Source organism: Hypanus sabinus, chromosome 8 (genome assembly GCF_030144855.1).
Source record: "Hypanus sabinus isolate sHypSab1 chromosome 8, sHypSab1.hap1, whole genome shotgun sequence".
NCBI lineage: Eukaryota > Metazoa > Chordata > Chondrichthyes > Myliobatiformes > Dasyatidae > Hypanus > Hypanus sabinus.
Window position 1 is genome coordinate 116,711,812 of NC_082713.1, and position 15,912 is coordinate 116,727,723.

Consider the following 15,912-nt stretch of genomic DNA (forward strand, 5'->3'; position numbering starts at 1 on the left):
ATGTGAGAAGGATCTTGCTCCTGGCTGGGGTACTTAAGGATGAGGTGTCACAGTCTCAGAATACCATTTACAAAAGAGATGAGGAGCAGGAATTTTTCACTCAGATGGTGGGAAACTATTGAATTTTCTACTAATGAAGGTGTAAATAGTTTAGAGGGAAGCAGATAAATTATTAGACAAATGACACATGGGTTACGGAGAGAGTGCACAATCATAATATTTAGCTGAATGATTAGCCACATTGTAGTAAGAGCTGGAGAAGGCCCCTATGCTCCTAATTTTCTATGTTTTGACCAATTACTCATCTCAAGTTGAAAAATAACATTAGCCTTAAGCCAAACAACCCTTAAAGATGAAGACACCTACATTTAATGGCCAGCTTCTTATGTCATGAACGATTTGCTAGATTCCACAGCTGAATTTTCCTTAATATTCTTGATACACAGGCTTTGGTGAGCATTAAGTAAAATAAAAGTTGTTTTACCGATTGAATTGTTGGGACCTTTAGATTTGGTGTATGATAAAAATGCAGCCAGAAAGAAAACAGAGGACAAGAGTTCAGCTCGACCCACGACTCCAGTAACCTGTAGATTAAACAGAGACACTGAGATGTAAATCTCCATGAAAGATTGCATTTAATGATAGAAAAAAATCAAAACTTCTTAACTATTACTGGGATTTCTCCACTCAGCAGGACATCAAAGTTCATAAAGGCTCTTCATCAGATACCCACCTTAACCATAAACATCACAAAAGATGTTAAACAATTTTATAGAAGAGCATGTAGCCAACACTAAATTTAACCTTCAACTGACACGAGAAAAAGAAACCTCATTAGCACATTTTGTCAGGAACTGAGCACAAATGGCTTTAATTTTATAAGTGAGAACAAGAAAAGATCATTCATTCCCTTGATTCACCTCGACTAACGAACAAGATTGTGACTGATCTTCTACATGAGGGACATCTTGAAAATAAAATGAACAACTAAGAAAAAAATCAGGTGCTTACAGTGATTAGCATACTGTAGATGAACTTAAGGTGATATTCAATCAGCACGAGGGAGAATGACTAACATAACACTATTACAGATATGCGTCACTGAACATCCTCAATACGTTCCACAAAACCTGACATTATGTGATTTGGACATTGTGCGAACATTGTATTATATACGTCACAAACCTATAGCTGTACTGTACTGTAATGTACCTGTATTGACTAAATAGCCAAGAACTTACACTAAAACTGCATACTGTATGCTATCATACATAAATACACGATAATTTTTTTTTTAAGTTTTATTTTTATTAAACGTTTTAATTTTCACTTTTTAAACTTTTATGTAAACACTTTTTGTTTGGTTATATTAGCTACGTCACTACGTCACGTTCTCCAATCGGGACCAGACGTATATGCGATCAGACATTGTCCGAATAGATGCTAAGCGGTGCACTCCTGTACAGCGCCAGCCATCAGTGATCAGGGTTCAATTCCCACCACTGCCTGAAAGTAGTCTCTATTTTCTCCCAGTGACTGTGTGGGTTTCCTCCAGGGACTCCTGTTTCTTCCCTTATTCCAAAGAATCACGGTTAGGGGTAGAAGGTTGGCACTTGAAGCGCGGTGACACTTGCGGGCTGTCCCCAGTACATCCTTGCCGATTTGATTTAATGCATGTAACACATTTCAATATATGTTTTGATGTACATGTGACAAATAAAGGAAACTTTTTGTCACTTTTTTGAAAAAGAAGTATGTAGGGAGAGGTGAAAAGGAGGATGGCATCACAGTCGGCACAGACGATGTGGCATCCCCTCTCTCCCATCCATCTAGTTTCAGCCATCACCGGCCAGCTTATACTCTTTCTCCTCCCCCTCCTTCTTATTTTGACTTCTGTCCACTTTCTTCCCAGTCCTGATGGTCTAGTCCGAAATGTCAAATATTTATTCTCCTTCATAGATGCTGCCTGACCTGCTGAGCCCAGCATTTTGTGTGTTTCGCAAGATTTCTGTCATCTGCAGAATCCCTTGCATTACTGCATTTTAAATGACAGTTTCAAGGAAAGTTTTTCCAAATGCTCTAATGAAAGCACATAATACTTAAGTTTATTTATAATTTGAATGATAATTACTAAAGCCTGAGGGGAGACTTTGCTTGATGGGTTTTCAACAAAAATATTCAACAGCCATTATTAAAACAATTATAATCATACCATCAACAGCAAACGTTGTAAAATTTTCGGTTAATATTATTCATGTCCAAACGTCTATAAATATACAGTTCTATTTGTTAAAATCAAGAGAAAATCTGCAGATGCTGGAAATCGAGCAACACACACTAAATGCTGGAGGAGCTCAGCAGGCCAGGCAGCATCGCCTGCTGAGTTCCTCCAGCATTTTGTGTGTGTAGCTCTATTTGTTAAATGCTTATCAAGTGATAAACGCCAGTCATTAAAACCATGAAGCAGTTGGATGTTTCAGTATGTGGAAAATCCAAAAGACCATAAGACATAGGGGCATAATTAAGCCGTTCAGCCTATCAAGTCTGCTCCATCATTCTAAAACCTAGGTGCTGTGGACATAAAATAGTCCCATGGCTCCAACAGGGAGCTTGAGGGATGTTTCACTATCCAGAGCATAGAAAATTTTCTGCGACAGAGAACAATTGAAGTGAATACCAAACATGCACTTCAGAAGTCACAGGAGACTCTGAAAATCCAGAGGAGCCACACACAGAAGGCAGGAGGAACTCAGCAGATCTATGGATAGAAATGAACAGTCGATGTTTTGGCCAGAGACTATTCATAAGCAGAGTAAGATAAAGGTAGTGGCTGGGAGCTCTGGTGGAGGGGGAAAAAAGAGTTAACGTTGGAGGACCATGTTATGTCTTTGAGCCAGTACTCATTGAAATTTAGAAGGATGAGAGGGGATCTCATTGAAATCTACCGAATATTGAAAGGTCTAAATAGAGCGGGCGTGGAGAGGATGTTTCCTATAGTGGAGGAACCTAGGACCACAGGGCACAGCCTCAGAATACACAGACATCCCTTTGGAACAAAGATGAAGAGAAATTTATTTAGCCAGAAGGTGGTAAATCTGTGGAACTTATTGTCACTGATAGCTGTGGAGGTGAAGTCACTGGGTATATTTGAAACGGAGGTTGACAGGTTCTTGATTAGTAAGGGTGTCAAAGGTTATGGGGAGAAGGCAGGATAATGGGATTGAGAGGGATAATAAATCAGTTATAATGGAATTGTAGAGCTGACTCATTTGGCTCCTGTGTCTTATGGTCTTCAAGTGGGACAAATAGCCTGGTTTTGTGTTGTGAATCCCAGATTTGGTATGACTGTATGGCAAGACGACACAACTAAATTATGATATGCCACACAGTGGCAGATGTTTGACACTACATGCAGGCAGGTATCTTTATCAGGTCAGTAATGTACTGTATATAAACCAGCAGGTGAGCAGGTTAACATAAAGTGTTTTGAAAGTACAGACTGATCAAGGCAGTAAGCATGGTATCACCTAAGGGATGTTCAGACCTGACTAACGTCAGTCTTTTTCTGAGATAAGGAAAACCGATGACAGTATCACAGTTGATATACATTTCTGAATGCCTTGTTTTGCATTATTTCCACAGGTGAGCAGGAACAGGAGCAATTCAACATTTTAAGAACACTTCTTCCCCTCCGCAATCAGATTTCTGAATGGTCCATGAATACGACTTTGTTATTCGCCTTTTTGCACTATTTCTTTTGTAACTTACAATTATGTTTATGTCCTGAACTGTACCATTGCCACGAAACAACAAATATCACGATAGACGATAGTGAAAACCCGATTCTGATTCAGCAAAATGTCCCATGTGGGAGAACTGATCCAAAGAGAATGAAGCTCATTAGACTTAAAACCAAATTTTCAGAAGCTGCAACCAGAACTGTGACAACTGCTTTAGTGATTGGAATGCTGGTTGCACTGAGACAAAGGTTAGTTTTATAATTGTACAGAAACAGGCCCTTCAAGCCCACACAAGCCATGCCACCCATCAAACCCCAATTTACACTGATATGGTAGCATATCGGTGAGTGGAATGCTATTTGCAGCTCCAGCGATCAGTGATCGGAGTGAATTGCTACCACTGTCTGTAAGGGGTTTGTATTTTCTCCCCATAACCACGTGGCTTTTCTTCAGGTCCTCCAGTTTCCTCCCACATTCCAAAGGCATACGGGTAAGGGTTGGTAAGTTGTGGGCGTGCTAAGTTGGTGCCAGAAAAATGGTGACAATTATGAGCTGCCCCTAGCATATCCTTGGACTGCGTTGGTCATTGACGCCAACAACACATTTCACTAACACAAGAAAATCTGCAGATGCTGGAAATCCAAGCAACCCACACAAAATGCTGGAGGAACTCAGCAGGCCAGGCAGCATCTATGGAAAAGAGTAAACAGTCAACGTTACAGGCAGAGACCCTTCATCAGGACCTGCTGAAGGATCTCGGCCTGAAATGGCGACTGCTTACTCCTTTCCATAGGTGCTGCCTAGCCTACTAATTTCCTCTAGTAATTTGTGTATGACACATTACCCTATGTGCTTCGACGTACGTGTGACAATTAAAGATAATCTTTAAATCTTTAATCCTATATTAATCCCTCATTTTGTTTTATTCTCCCTCATTCTTACCAACTATCAGATTTTAACATTAATCTAGACATTATAGGAAATTTACTGTGAGTAATTAACATATTAACCCACGTCTTTGGGATATTGGAGGAAACCAGAGCACCTGGACAGACGCTCACAGTCAAGAGGGAGAACACGAAAACCACACAGACAGCACGAGGTCAGGATCGAAGCCCAGTTTCTGATGCTGATTATTCTACCAGCCACTGCTAAGTCCTTTCTTTTCATTATTGACTGGCGGAGCTTAGGATGACGCACCTAACAGTGACTCCTTTGCTTGCATCTTCCGAAACAGCTCTATTTCGATCTTTAATATCTCTATTTTTCCCTTTCAAGGTTCTTTTGAAGACCCTGACCTGGGGTTACACGCTGACTTTGGTTCTTTACGGAAATGGGACCCACTCTCAGGGCCTCACGACCGGCCACTTTTCTATATGTTAAGCTCGCAGCCTAGAGGACTAGTGCATCCTGAAGGTGCCGGCTTTTCGTGGCTCTGGAAGCAAGTGGATTCAAGGCTGGTGTCGCCGTCGCCGACTGATGTGTCATGGGAGATGGCAAATCAGAAGCAGTGAGCTTGCTGCTGGTTATGTGCCCAGAAACCCGAGTTCTTTGGGCACAGAGCTCGGAAAAAGTGACACAACAGAGTTTTAACATCATTAAATTAGTGAGTTGTTCTGCTATGTCTCTGCTCTTGCTGTGAAACAGGGACACCTCTTTTTCCCTTATTGGGGGGGAGAGAGGGGATGGGGGAGGGAGGGGGAGGGAGAGGGAGGGGGAGAGGGAGGGGGAGAGGGAGACTGTGGTATGTCGAATACAGGGTGAACAAGTAGTCTTTGGGTTACTGCCAGTCTGTGTCTTTATTAATGCTTTGCTGCATGCCTGAGTGCTTGGTGGGGGGTAGAATGCTTTTTTGTTGGTGGGAGGGGGAAGTTGTTGCTTTGCTGCCGCTTATGCAAGGGAGGGGGAGCTGCAGGGGCATTGGGGTTCTAACATTTAACTGTCATTCATTCTTTGGGGCACTCCTCTCTTTTGTGGATGTTTGCAAAGTAAAAGAATTTCAGGATGTATATTGTATACATTTCTGTGACACTAAATGCACCTACCTATTGATACCTATTGAAATGCAGGGTCACAATAAGTTAGATGTTACTCAATTTCAGTATGCAGCTGGCAGTGAGAATGTGAATCACACCTTGTCCGAAGCTATCACTGGACTAGATTAGAGCAGTCAAAAGTAACTGTTCAAGCCAATCTCTAAAAGAAATACGTTAAAGGCAAAAAAAGGCAAGTATATATACAATGAGGTCATGTGTGTGTGTGTGTGAGAGAGTGTACAGCTGGGAGGAACAGGGCTTGCTTTGCTGTTGTTCTGAGAATGTGTTGGGTGTATGGGGTGCCAGTGAGGGACAGCACCCCTGATGAGGAAGACACATTATGCTCCCTTGGGAGTAACAATACACCGTTTGCCCCCACTTCACACTCAGCTCTCACCACTGGCTCAAAGTAGCCGCATACTAGCAACAGCAGCCACACCTTGGTAAAGCACTTCAACAAGTGGACTAAACCAGGTGAGGGTAACCATTGGGTTTTAAACCCTCAGTGAGTTTGGGCTTGTCGACCCAAGCTAGTGAAGACCGGACCCTGCAGTCTGTGTGGAAGTAACCACTAAATTGACTCAACGGGAGGAAGGCAGACCCAGTAAGGCGCTGTGGAGTGCTTACAGCATGTTGAGGCATTAAGGGCATTATGGCCATCCACTGACTGCATCTGACTTCATCTCCAGCCATACTGACTCTGCCTTGCCACTGGATACAGATGGTCTCAGGTAAGGTTGATGCTGCGTAACTTGATCCTTCCCATCCCAAACTAACGCAAGTCCTGTGACAAAGCAGCAGGTGTGGGTACACTGATAGCCGCAAACCTACACACTGGTCATTATCCACTGACCGGAACTGCAGTGGCTTTCGGCAGCCTCCTGAGCGACTGGGCAGCCTTTTTCAGAGTTGATGCTGATGGACCTCAGCGAACTGCTCTAATAAGGAGAGAGATAGCCCGATATAACATCAACATTGAATGCAGCCCTGAATGAGACCCAGCTCGCGGGAGAGGGCAAACTTTGTGAAAGGGGCTCAATATACACATTCTTTTGGAGTGGAAGAGAAAATCAAGTCTGACACAAGGCTGGGATTAGATTTGCAATGAAAGCAAAGATCACTGTCAAACTTGCTGGACCTCCAAAGGGCTGAATAACTGCTTCATGACCATGAAACTCCTCTCGTTGCATGGTAGGAAGCATGTCACCATCATTAACACGTACACCCCAACCATGACTAACCCAGATGACGATATCAAGGACAAGTTCTACGAAGAACTACACTCGGTTAAAGCTACTATTCTAAAAGCGGACAAGCTTATCATCCTTGGTGGCTTCCGTGCAAAAGTAGGCTCTGACAACATTGCGAAATATGGCATAGGCTGCTACAACATCAACAGCGTTCTACTACTGTTGATCAGCAACACCATCTTCCACTTCCCACCTATAACAAAACTTTGTGGATACATTCCTGCTCTGAGCACTGGCATCTAATTGAATACATCATCATCAGGACAAGAGACAGGCAGGATGTAAGGGTGACAAAATCTATTGTGGTGCTGGATGCCAGACAGACTATTGTCTCATCATTTCTAAACATCCACATCCAGTCCAAGAAATGCCCACAAGCAGAGAAATCTCCAAGATGGCTGAACATCTCCAAGCTGAAAAGCAGCAACATGAAGCAGTCTTTTGTTGACACTCTGGAAGATAGTTTAAGCACCACCCCTCTGGGTGATCAGAATGTAGAAACTGCTTGGTCAACCCTTTGATAGCTGATCAACAACACTACTACAGAGTTTCTGGGGCCTGCTACCAGAAAGCACAAGGACTGGTTTGATGAAAACAGTGTTGACATCAAACAACTGCAACATCGTCTCTACAAAGCTTTCCTCAGCAACCCCAAGTCCATCTCAAAGAAGGGCATCTTCAATAACATAGGAAGGTCCATATAATACACACTGCGTCAGACACAGAATTCCCAGCTGAATAATAAAGCTGATGAGATCCGGGCATATACAAATAGTTATGATTTAAAGAACTTCTAAGAGGTCTATGACCCCCCCATTCATCAGGATCATCCCCTCTCCTTATGATGATGAGAACATGTGATCATGGACAAAGGTAGACTATAGGCTATGCACTTCAACAGTGTTCTGAATTGTCCTTCGACTATAAATGACAAAGCTGGCGATCGCCTGCCACAATTACCTGCTAATAAAACACTGCAGATGTTCCACTGACCTTAGCAATCTCTAGCCGCAGAGCACCTGGATCAGACTCAATACTAACCTACAATGAAAGTGGTGCCAGCAGAAAAGCTCCATCAGCCCTCCCAATTCATGTGACAGCAAGAGAAAAGTCCACAGGAATTCAAAGACACATCCATGATCCATCCGTACAAGCGAAAGGGAACCTGGCAGTCCTGTGATAACTATCAGGGAAAATGCCTGCTGTCTATCGCAGGCAAGATCTTTGCCAGGCTTCTTCTCAACCGTCTCACATCATACCTTGACTGGAGACCCCTAGCAGAGAGCCTGTGTGGATTCTGCGAAGACCGTGAGACTATCGATCTGGTGTTTGCTGCAAAGCAGCTGCAAGAGAAATGTCAGGAGCAAAATGCTGACCTGTACTCATGCTCTGTCAATCCAACTTAAGCTTTTGACAGCATCAGCAGAGAGGGTCTGTGCAAGATCATGGCGAAGTCCGGATGCTTAGAGAAATTCATCACGTTGGTACAGCAATTCCATGATGGCATGCGAGCTAGAGTTCAGGAAAATAGTGAGACATCCAAGCCCTTCCCTGTCTTAAACGTGATCAAGCAGGACTTCATCTCGTCACCAAAGCTGTTCATTCTGGTGTTTTCTTGCCATGTTGATTAACACCTGTAAGCATCGGTCGTGGTGACGTAGGCATCTGCATTAAAACTGTTCAGCCTCTGGAGACTTTGAGTAAAAACTAATGCTATGACAGACATCATCAGAGATTTCCTTTTTGCTGATGATTGTACCCTCAATGCTAGCTCAAACGATGATATGCAGCACTGTGCCGTCAGGTTTTCTGATGGGTGCACTAAATTTAGGCTTACCTGCAACACCAAGACTGAACTAATATGTCAGACTTTTTCAGGGAAGTCATACGTTGAACCAAACATCATAATCAATGGTCAAGGACACAACCCAGTGAACAGATTCACATATCTTGGCAGAACTCTGTCCCAGAACATCCTCATTGATGCAACAACTCAGGATATTCTTCACTGTGCATCAATAGAAGCCTGTGAAAGTTTTAGATGACATGCTGCATCTGCACAAACTTCTAAGAAAGTAGAGGCATTGCCATGCCTCCTTTGCAATGGTCATGCTCTCTTCTCACTTCTATGATCGGGAAGGAGGCACAGGAGCTTTAGGTCTCATAACTTTAATACCTTTACCTTAATACTCTTTAACAATCAGGCTCCTGAACCAGCTTGGACAACTTTAGTCACTACAACATTGAACTGATCACTGAACACAACTTAGGGATTCACTTTCAAGGATTCTACAAATCATGTTTTCAGTATTATTTATTTAATATTATTATTTATATTTTTGTGTTTGAAGTTAGTTCCTTTTGTACATTAGTTGATTGTCAGTCTTTGTGTGCAACTTTTCATTGATTCTATTGTATTTCTTTGCACTACTATGAATGCCTGCAAGAAAATGAATCTCACGATAATATATGGTGACAAGCACTTCGATAGTAAATTTACTTTGAACTTTGAGAATGCTCTCCATGGTATATCTAGAAATTTGCTGCAGTCTTTGGTGACATTTAAAATCTTGTCAAACTCCTAATGAATAATAGCACTGATGTACCTTCTTCACCAAACATATAAACATTATAAAATTCTCACTTACTGCTTCTGTGTGAATCGGATGAACTGCAAAAAGCAGAGAGGCAATCAGGCTGGATTTTCTGTCCAGGAACAGCTGGCAAACCCGGAGATAGATGATACAGACCACCGCGTGTAGAACAAGGTTTGAGAGGTGGTAGAAAGCAGGATTCAGTTCACTGAACAGGTAGTTTAATCGAAAGGTGAGCACAGTAAGGGGACGGTATGATTTATGGCTCCTCTCCTGCCAAGAAGAAAGCAAAAGTTGACGACTTTAAAATCTATTCATGTCCAGCACCATTAACAAAATAAATTGTTAACACTTGAAATAAACTGCCAGCAATTTATAACAGAAAAAAAAATGCTAAATTATAAAGCAATTCATTTCAGAACATTCTAAACCATTCATGATTAAATCACAACAATATTTTTGTTTGAAGTGAAATATTCTTCCCTGTAAATTATATTCAAATAATTTTCTCTTTTCTTTTTCAATCTTTTTATTGATTTTCACATATACACAAAAAAAAATAACATAGTAATAAGTAAATTATAAATACAATAGACTTGAAATCACATTGATAAGATAATAATATCCTACTAAACATCAACAAAAGAAAATACCTTAATCAAGTCCACATGATTATATGAAAAAAAAACAAATAACCATTAAAAAAGAAAAAAAAAATATTAAAAAATGTGAGAAAAAATATATATTAAAAAAAAATAAAACACTAAACTAAACTAACATAGGCAATAATAACAGTTTACAAGTATAAGATAGTGTCAAAGAACTCCGGAACTCCATACCTGAACATGAATAAGCAGAAAGGTCCGGAGAAGGCCAAATTAATTCATATGAAAATGTCGAATAAACGGTCTCCAAGTTTCTTCAAATTTAATTGATGAGTCAAAAATAGTGCTTCTAATTTTTTCCAAACTCAGATAAGAAATAGTTTGAGAAAGCCACTGAAATGTAGTAGGAGGATTTACTTCTTTCCAATTTTGTAGTATAGACCTTCTGGCCATTAATGTTACAAAAGCAATCATTCGTCTGATTGAGGGGGAAAACTGATTGCCATCTTCATTTGGTATACCAAATATTGCAGTAATAAAATGAGGTTGTAAATCTATATTCCAAATTGAGGAAATAATTATCCTTCCAATAATTATGTAAAGTGGGACATGACCAAAACATATGGGTCAATGAGGCCACTGCTAAATGACATCTGTCACATAGAGGGTTAATATGAGAATAGAATCGAGCAAGTTTATCTTTAGACATATGAGCTCTATGTACAATTTTAAATTGTATTAAAGCATGTTTAGCACATATAGAAGAAGAATTAACCATTTGCAAAATTTTTTCCCATTTATCTGTTGATATGTTATATTGAAGTTCTTTTTCCCATTCTTGTTTAATTCTAACTGATATTTCTGGTTGTATCTTCATAATCATATTATAAATAAAAGCTACTAATCCCTTCTGACAAGGATTTAAGGTAAAGATCAAATCTGTAGTGTCCATCAAAGTTGAATTAGGAAAAGATGGTAAAACTTTATGTAAAAAATTTCTAATTTGTAAATATCTGAAAAAATTAGATTTAGGTAATTCAAATTTATTAGAAAGTTGATCAAATGACATCAAAGTATCTTCAAAAAAGAGATCACGAAAACATTTTATACCTTTCCTTTTCCATATGTTAAAAGCTTGATCTGTCCAGGAAGGTTTGAAAAAGAAATTAAATAAGATAGGGCTATCAAGAACAAAGTTTTTCAAAATAAAGAACTTACGAAATTGAAACCAAATTCGTAATGTATGTTTAATAACAGGATTAAATATTTGTTTATTAAATTTAACTAAATCCGCAGGAAGACAAGAACCAAGAACAGAGAATAGAGAATATCCCTTTACCTCATTACATTCCAAATTTACCCACTGTGGGCACAGTGGTGAATCCAAATCTAATTTCCAATACAATAAATTACGAATATTATTTGCCCAATAATAAAATCTAAAATTAGGTAAAGCTAAACCACCATCTTTTTTTGATTTTTGTAATTGCTTTTTACTTAACCTAGGGTTTTTATTTTGCCACACAAATGAAGAAATTTTTGAATCAATGCTATCAAAAAAAGACTTAGGAATAAAAACTGGTAGGGCTTGAAATAAATATAAAAATTTCGGTAAAATCATCATTTTGACAGCATTAATCCGACCAATTAATGATAAAAACAAGGGAGACCATCTTGTAGTAAGTTGATGAATTTGATGAAGCATAGGTAAAAAATTCATTCTAAATAAATCTTTATATTTCTTGGTAATTTTTATACCTAGATAAGTGAAGTTATCAGTAACAACTTTAAATGGTGTCCTATCAGTCAATAAAGTTTGTGCATTTAAAGGAAATAATTCACTCTTATCTAAATTTAGTTTATAACCAGAAAAAGTACCAAATTGAACCAACAAGGATAAAATAGCAGGAATAGACCTATCAGGGTCAGAAATATATAACAGCAAATCATCAGCATAAAGAGATAATTTATATAACTTCTCATTACGGGTAATACCAAAAATATTAGGAGATTCACGAATAGCAATAGCTAAAGGTTCTAATGCAATATTAAATAATAAAGGACTTAAGGGACAACCCTGTCTCGTACCACGAGATAATTGAAAAAAAGAGGATCTGTGGTTATTCGTAAAAACAGAAGCAACAGGTTTATGATATATTAATTTAATCCATGATATAAAATTAGGACTAAAATTAAAATTTCTCAATGTATTAAATAAATATATCCATTCAACTCTATCAAAAGCTTTTTCAGCATCTAATGAAATAACACATTCTGGGATTGTGGGTGGTGAAGTATGAATTATATTAATCAATTTTCTTACATTAAAAAAGGAATACCGATTCCTCATAAAACCAGTTTGATCTTCTGAGATAATCTGAGACAGTACTTTTTCTAATCTAATAGCTAAAATTTTTGTAAGAATCTTAGAATCTACATTTAATAATGATATAGGGCGATAAGATGTACATAAAGTAGGATCTTTATCTTTTTTAAGAATTAGAGAAATATTAGCTTCATAAAAAGATTGAGGTAATCTCTTCTTAGCAAACGCATCATTAAAAATTTCACATAACCAAGGAGAAAGCAAAGAAGAAAAAGTTTTAAAAAATTCTACTATATAACCATCAGGACCAGGAGCCTTCCCTGAGTTCATTGATGAAATAGCCTCTCCTATTTCCACTATAGAAATAGGAGCATCTAACAGACTGTGATCTTCATCAGTCAGTTTAGGAATATTCAAATTGTTAAAAAAATTATCTATCATGGACTGGTCACCATCAAATTCTGAATGATATAAAGATTTATAAAAATCTTGAAAGGTATTATTAATTTCTTTATGATCAGTAGTTAAATTACCGTCTAATTTGCGAATTTTAATAATTTGTCGCTTAGTCGAGATAGCCTTTAATTGATTAGCTAACAGTTTACCAGTACGGTCACTATGAATATAAAATTGAGCCCTGGTCCTAATTAATTGATTTTCAATTGAAGAAGATAATAGTAAACTATGTTCCATTTGAAGCTCAACTCTCTTCTTATAAAGTTCTTTGGTAGGAGTCACGGAATAAATCTTATCAATTTCCTTAATTTTATCCACCAATAAAGCAATATCTAAATATCTTTGTTTTCTTTTACCAACAGAATATGAGATAATTTGACCACGAATAAAAGCCTTAAAAGAGTCCCAAAGTATTCCTCTGTCGATTTCTTCAGTACAGTTTGTAGAAAAGAACAAGTCAATTTGCTGTTTTATATAAGTAATAAATTCTGGGTCTTGAAGCAAAGTAGCGTTAAGTCTCCAAGATCTGGTGTTATTGGAATAGTCCGAAATCTTAATAGATAACTTCAAAGGTGCATGATCCGAAATAGTAATAGAATCATATTTACAATCAATAACATCCGTTAATAACCGATGATCAATAAGAAAATAGTCAATTCTAGAGTAGCTATGATATACATGTGAAAAAAAAGAAAATTCTTTATCTTTAGGGTTCAAAAACCGCCATATTTCTGTAATTCCCGAGTCAACCAAAAATGAATTAATAAGTAGGGCTGATCTATTCGGAAGAGTGCGAATAGGTTTAGATCTATCCATCGAAGGATTCAAACAACAATTAAAATCTCCACCCATTATCAACATATATTCATTTAGATTAGGAAGAGAGGTAAATAAACGTCTAAAAAATTCAGGGCAATCAAAGTTTGGAGCATAAATATTAACTAGAACAACTTTCCGATGGAAAAGTAAACCAGTTATCAACAAAAATCTACCCTGTGGGTCAGAGATAATTTCATGATGTGTAAACGATATTGAGGGATCTATAAAAATAGACACACCCCTAATTTTGGCGGTACAATTCGAATGAAATTGTTGACCCTTCCAGAACCTAAAAAAACGTTGATTATCCTCCCTCCTGATATGGGTCTCCTGTGCAAAGATAATATTAGCATTCAGTCTATGGAATACTTTAAATATTTTTTTGCGTTTAATCGGATGATTTAAACCATTAGTATTCCAGGAGATAAAGTTAACTCAAATAATTTTCTCAGTGTAAGGACTTCCTTGGAATTCCATAAATCACCCCATATTCACGCAGGGAGCATACAGGGCATTAATTTAAAGACCGCAATGTGAACCGGGCAGCATCCCAGCTGGATGTACCAGTCCGAGTTTTTATAAAGATAAAGAATGTAAAGTTTACAAAAGATTACAAGTATAAAGATGACAAAGACAAAAAGATGGCAAAGATAAAAAGATGGCGATGACAAAGACAAAGATGACTAAGATAAAGATTAGCTTTATCTGTCACACACAGTGAAATGTGTCATTTGTATCAATGACCAACAGTCCAAGGATGTGCTGTGACAAGTCTCAACATCATAGCAAGTCCATTCTTACTAGCCCTTATTAATTAGTGCAACTTTGGAATATGGGGGAGAAATCAAAGCACGCAGAGGAAACCCATGTGGTCACAGGAAAAGTACAAGCTCCTTATAGACAGGTGGGAATTGAACTCTGATCGCAGTGCAGTAAAGCGTTATGCTAACTGCTACACTACCATGCCACCCACCCGAATATAATTATATTCTGGAACGTTCCGGATGGATAGCATGCAAATCAGAGCTTTTCACTGTATCTGGGTCGAGCCGTGCCATCGGGCCAGTGGGACATCGAGCCACTGGGGTGTTGAGCCAATGGGACATCAAGCTGGTGGGACGTTGAGTCGCGCCATCGGTCTGGTGGGATGTTGAGCCAATGGGACATCAAGCTGGTGGGACGTTGAGTCGCGCCATCGGTCTGGTGGGATGTTGAGCCAATGGGACATCAAGCTGGTGGGACGTTGAGTCGCGCCATCGGCCTGGTGGGATGTTAAGCCAATGGGATATCAAGCTGGTGGAATGTCGAGCCGTGCCATCAGCCTGGTGGGATGTTGAGCCAATGGGATATCAAGCTGGTGGAATGTCGAGCCGTGCCATTGGCCTGGTGGGATGTTGAGCCACACCATCAGACTGGTGGGATGTTGAGCCGATGGGACTTCAAGCCAGCCGAATGTCAAGCTGGGATGTTGGGTCGCAGGAGAAGCCAGGTTGGGTTCAGAAGAGCTGATCTGGGTGGAGACTGTGCTGCTGCTTGTAGTCGGGGGCACTGGAGTTGACACGAAGGCGGCGTGCAGTGAAATTGTGAGTGACTGTATTGGACATTGCTTTTGCAACCGCAAGACCCTGTTGGACTTTGACTGCCGCAGGCCTGCTTCTCTTGTTTGGTGGTAAGACAGGCGGCGAGGCAACAGCGTCGCCTCAGCCGTAGCTAGGACTGGGACTCAGTCCTCAGGCTTACGCTGTAGTGTGGCATCCAGACTCAGTTTGGGGGTGGTGGCCTCTCCTGACAGTGCTGCCTCCAGTGGTAGGTTGGTGAAACTACAGGCTGGACTACTGAGATCTATCAACTTGTGGAACTTGGGTCTAAAAATTGTTTTCTTACTCGACTATGTTCTTTCTTTCCTTTCTCATTATTTTGAACGCACATGCATGTTTCTGTACGGATGGGCCTTTGGATTGCTTGCCCAGTGACTTTAATTCTATTCTTTGCAAGTATCCTTATGTTCTCTTCAGACATGGAAGTTCCCATTAATTTTTTTTGGTTGGACTTCCCAGTACTCCTGCCCACACTGCACCAGAATATG

General features: G+C 39.4%; 1 protein-coding gene across 3 annotated transcripts in view; it reads right to left on the reverse strand.

Annotated features, from left to right (window-relative positions):
- The window catches only part of tmtc3 (transmembrane O-mannosyltransferase targeting cadherins 3), a 135,825-nt gene that overhangs the window by 88,277 nt on the left and 31,636 nt on the right, over positions 1-15,912 (reverse strand). For all 3 annotated transcript variants that reach the window (XM_059977647.1, XM_059977648.1, XM_059977646.1), the window contains exons 3-4: positions 9,675-9,893; positions 485-584 (exon numbers count right to left, since the gene is read on the reverse strand). In XM_059977647.1, the coding sequence (XP_059833630.1) occupies positions 485-584; positions 9,675-9,893 (319 nt within the window). The remainder of the gene's footprint in view (positions 1-484; positions 585-9,674; positions 9,894-15,912) is intronic.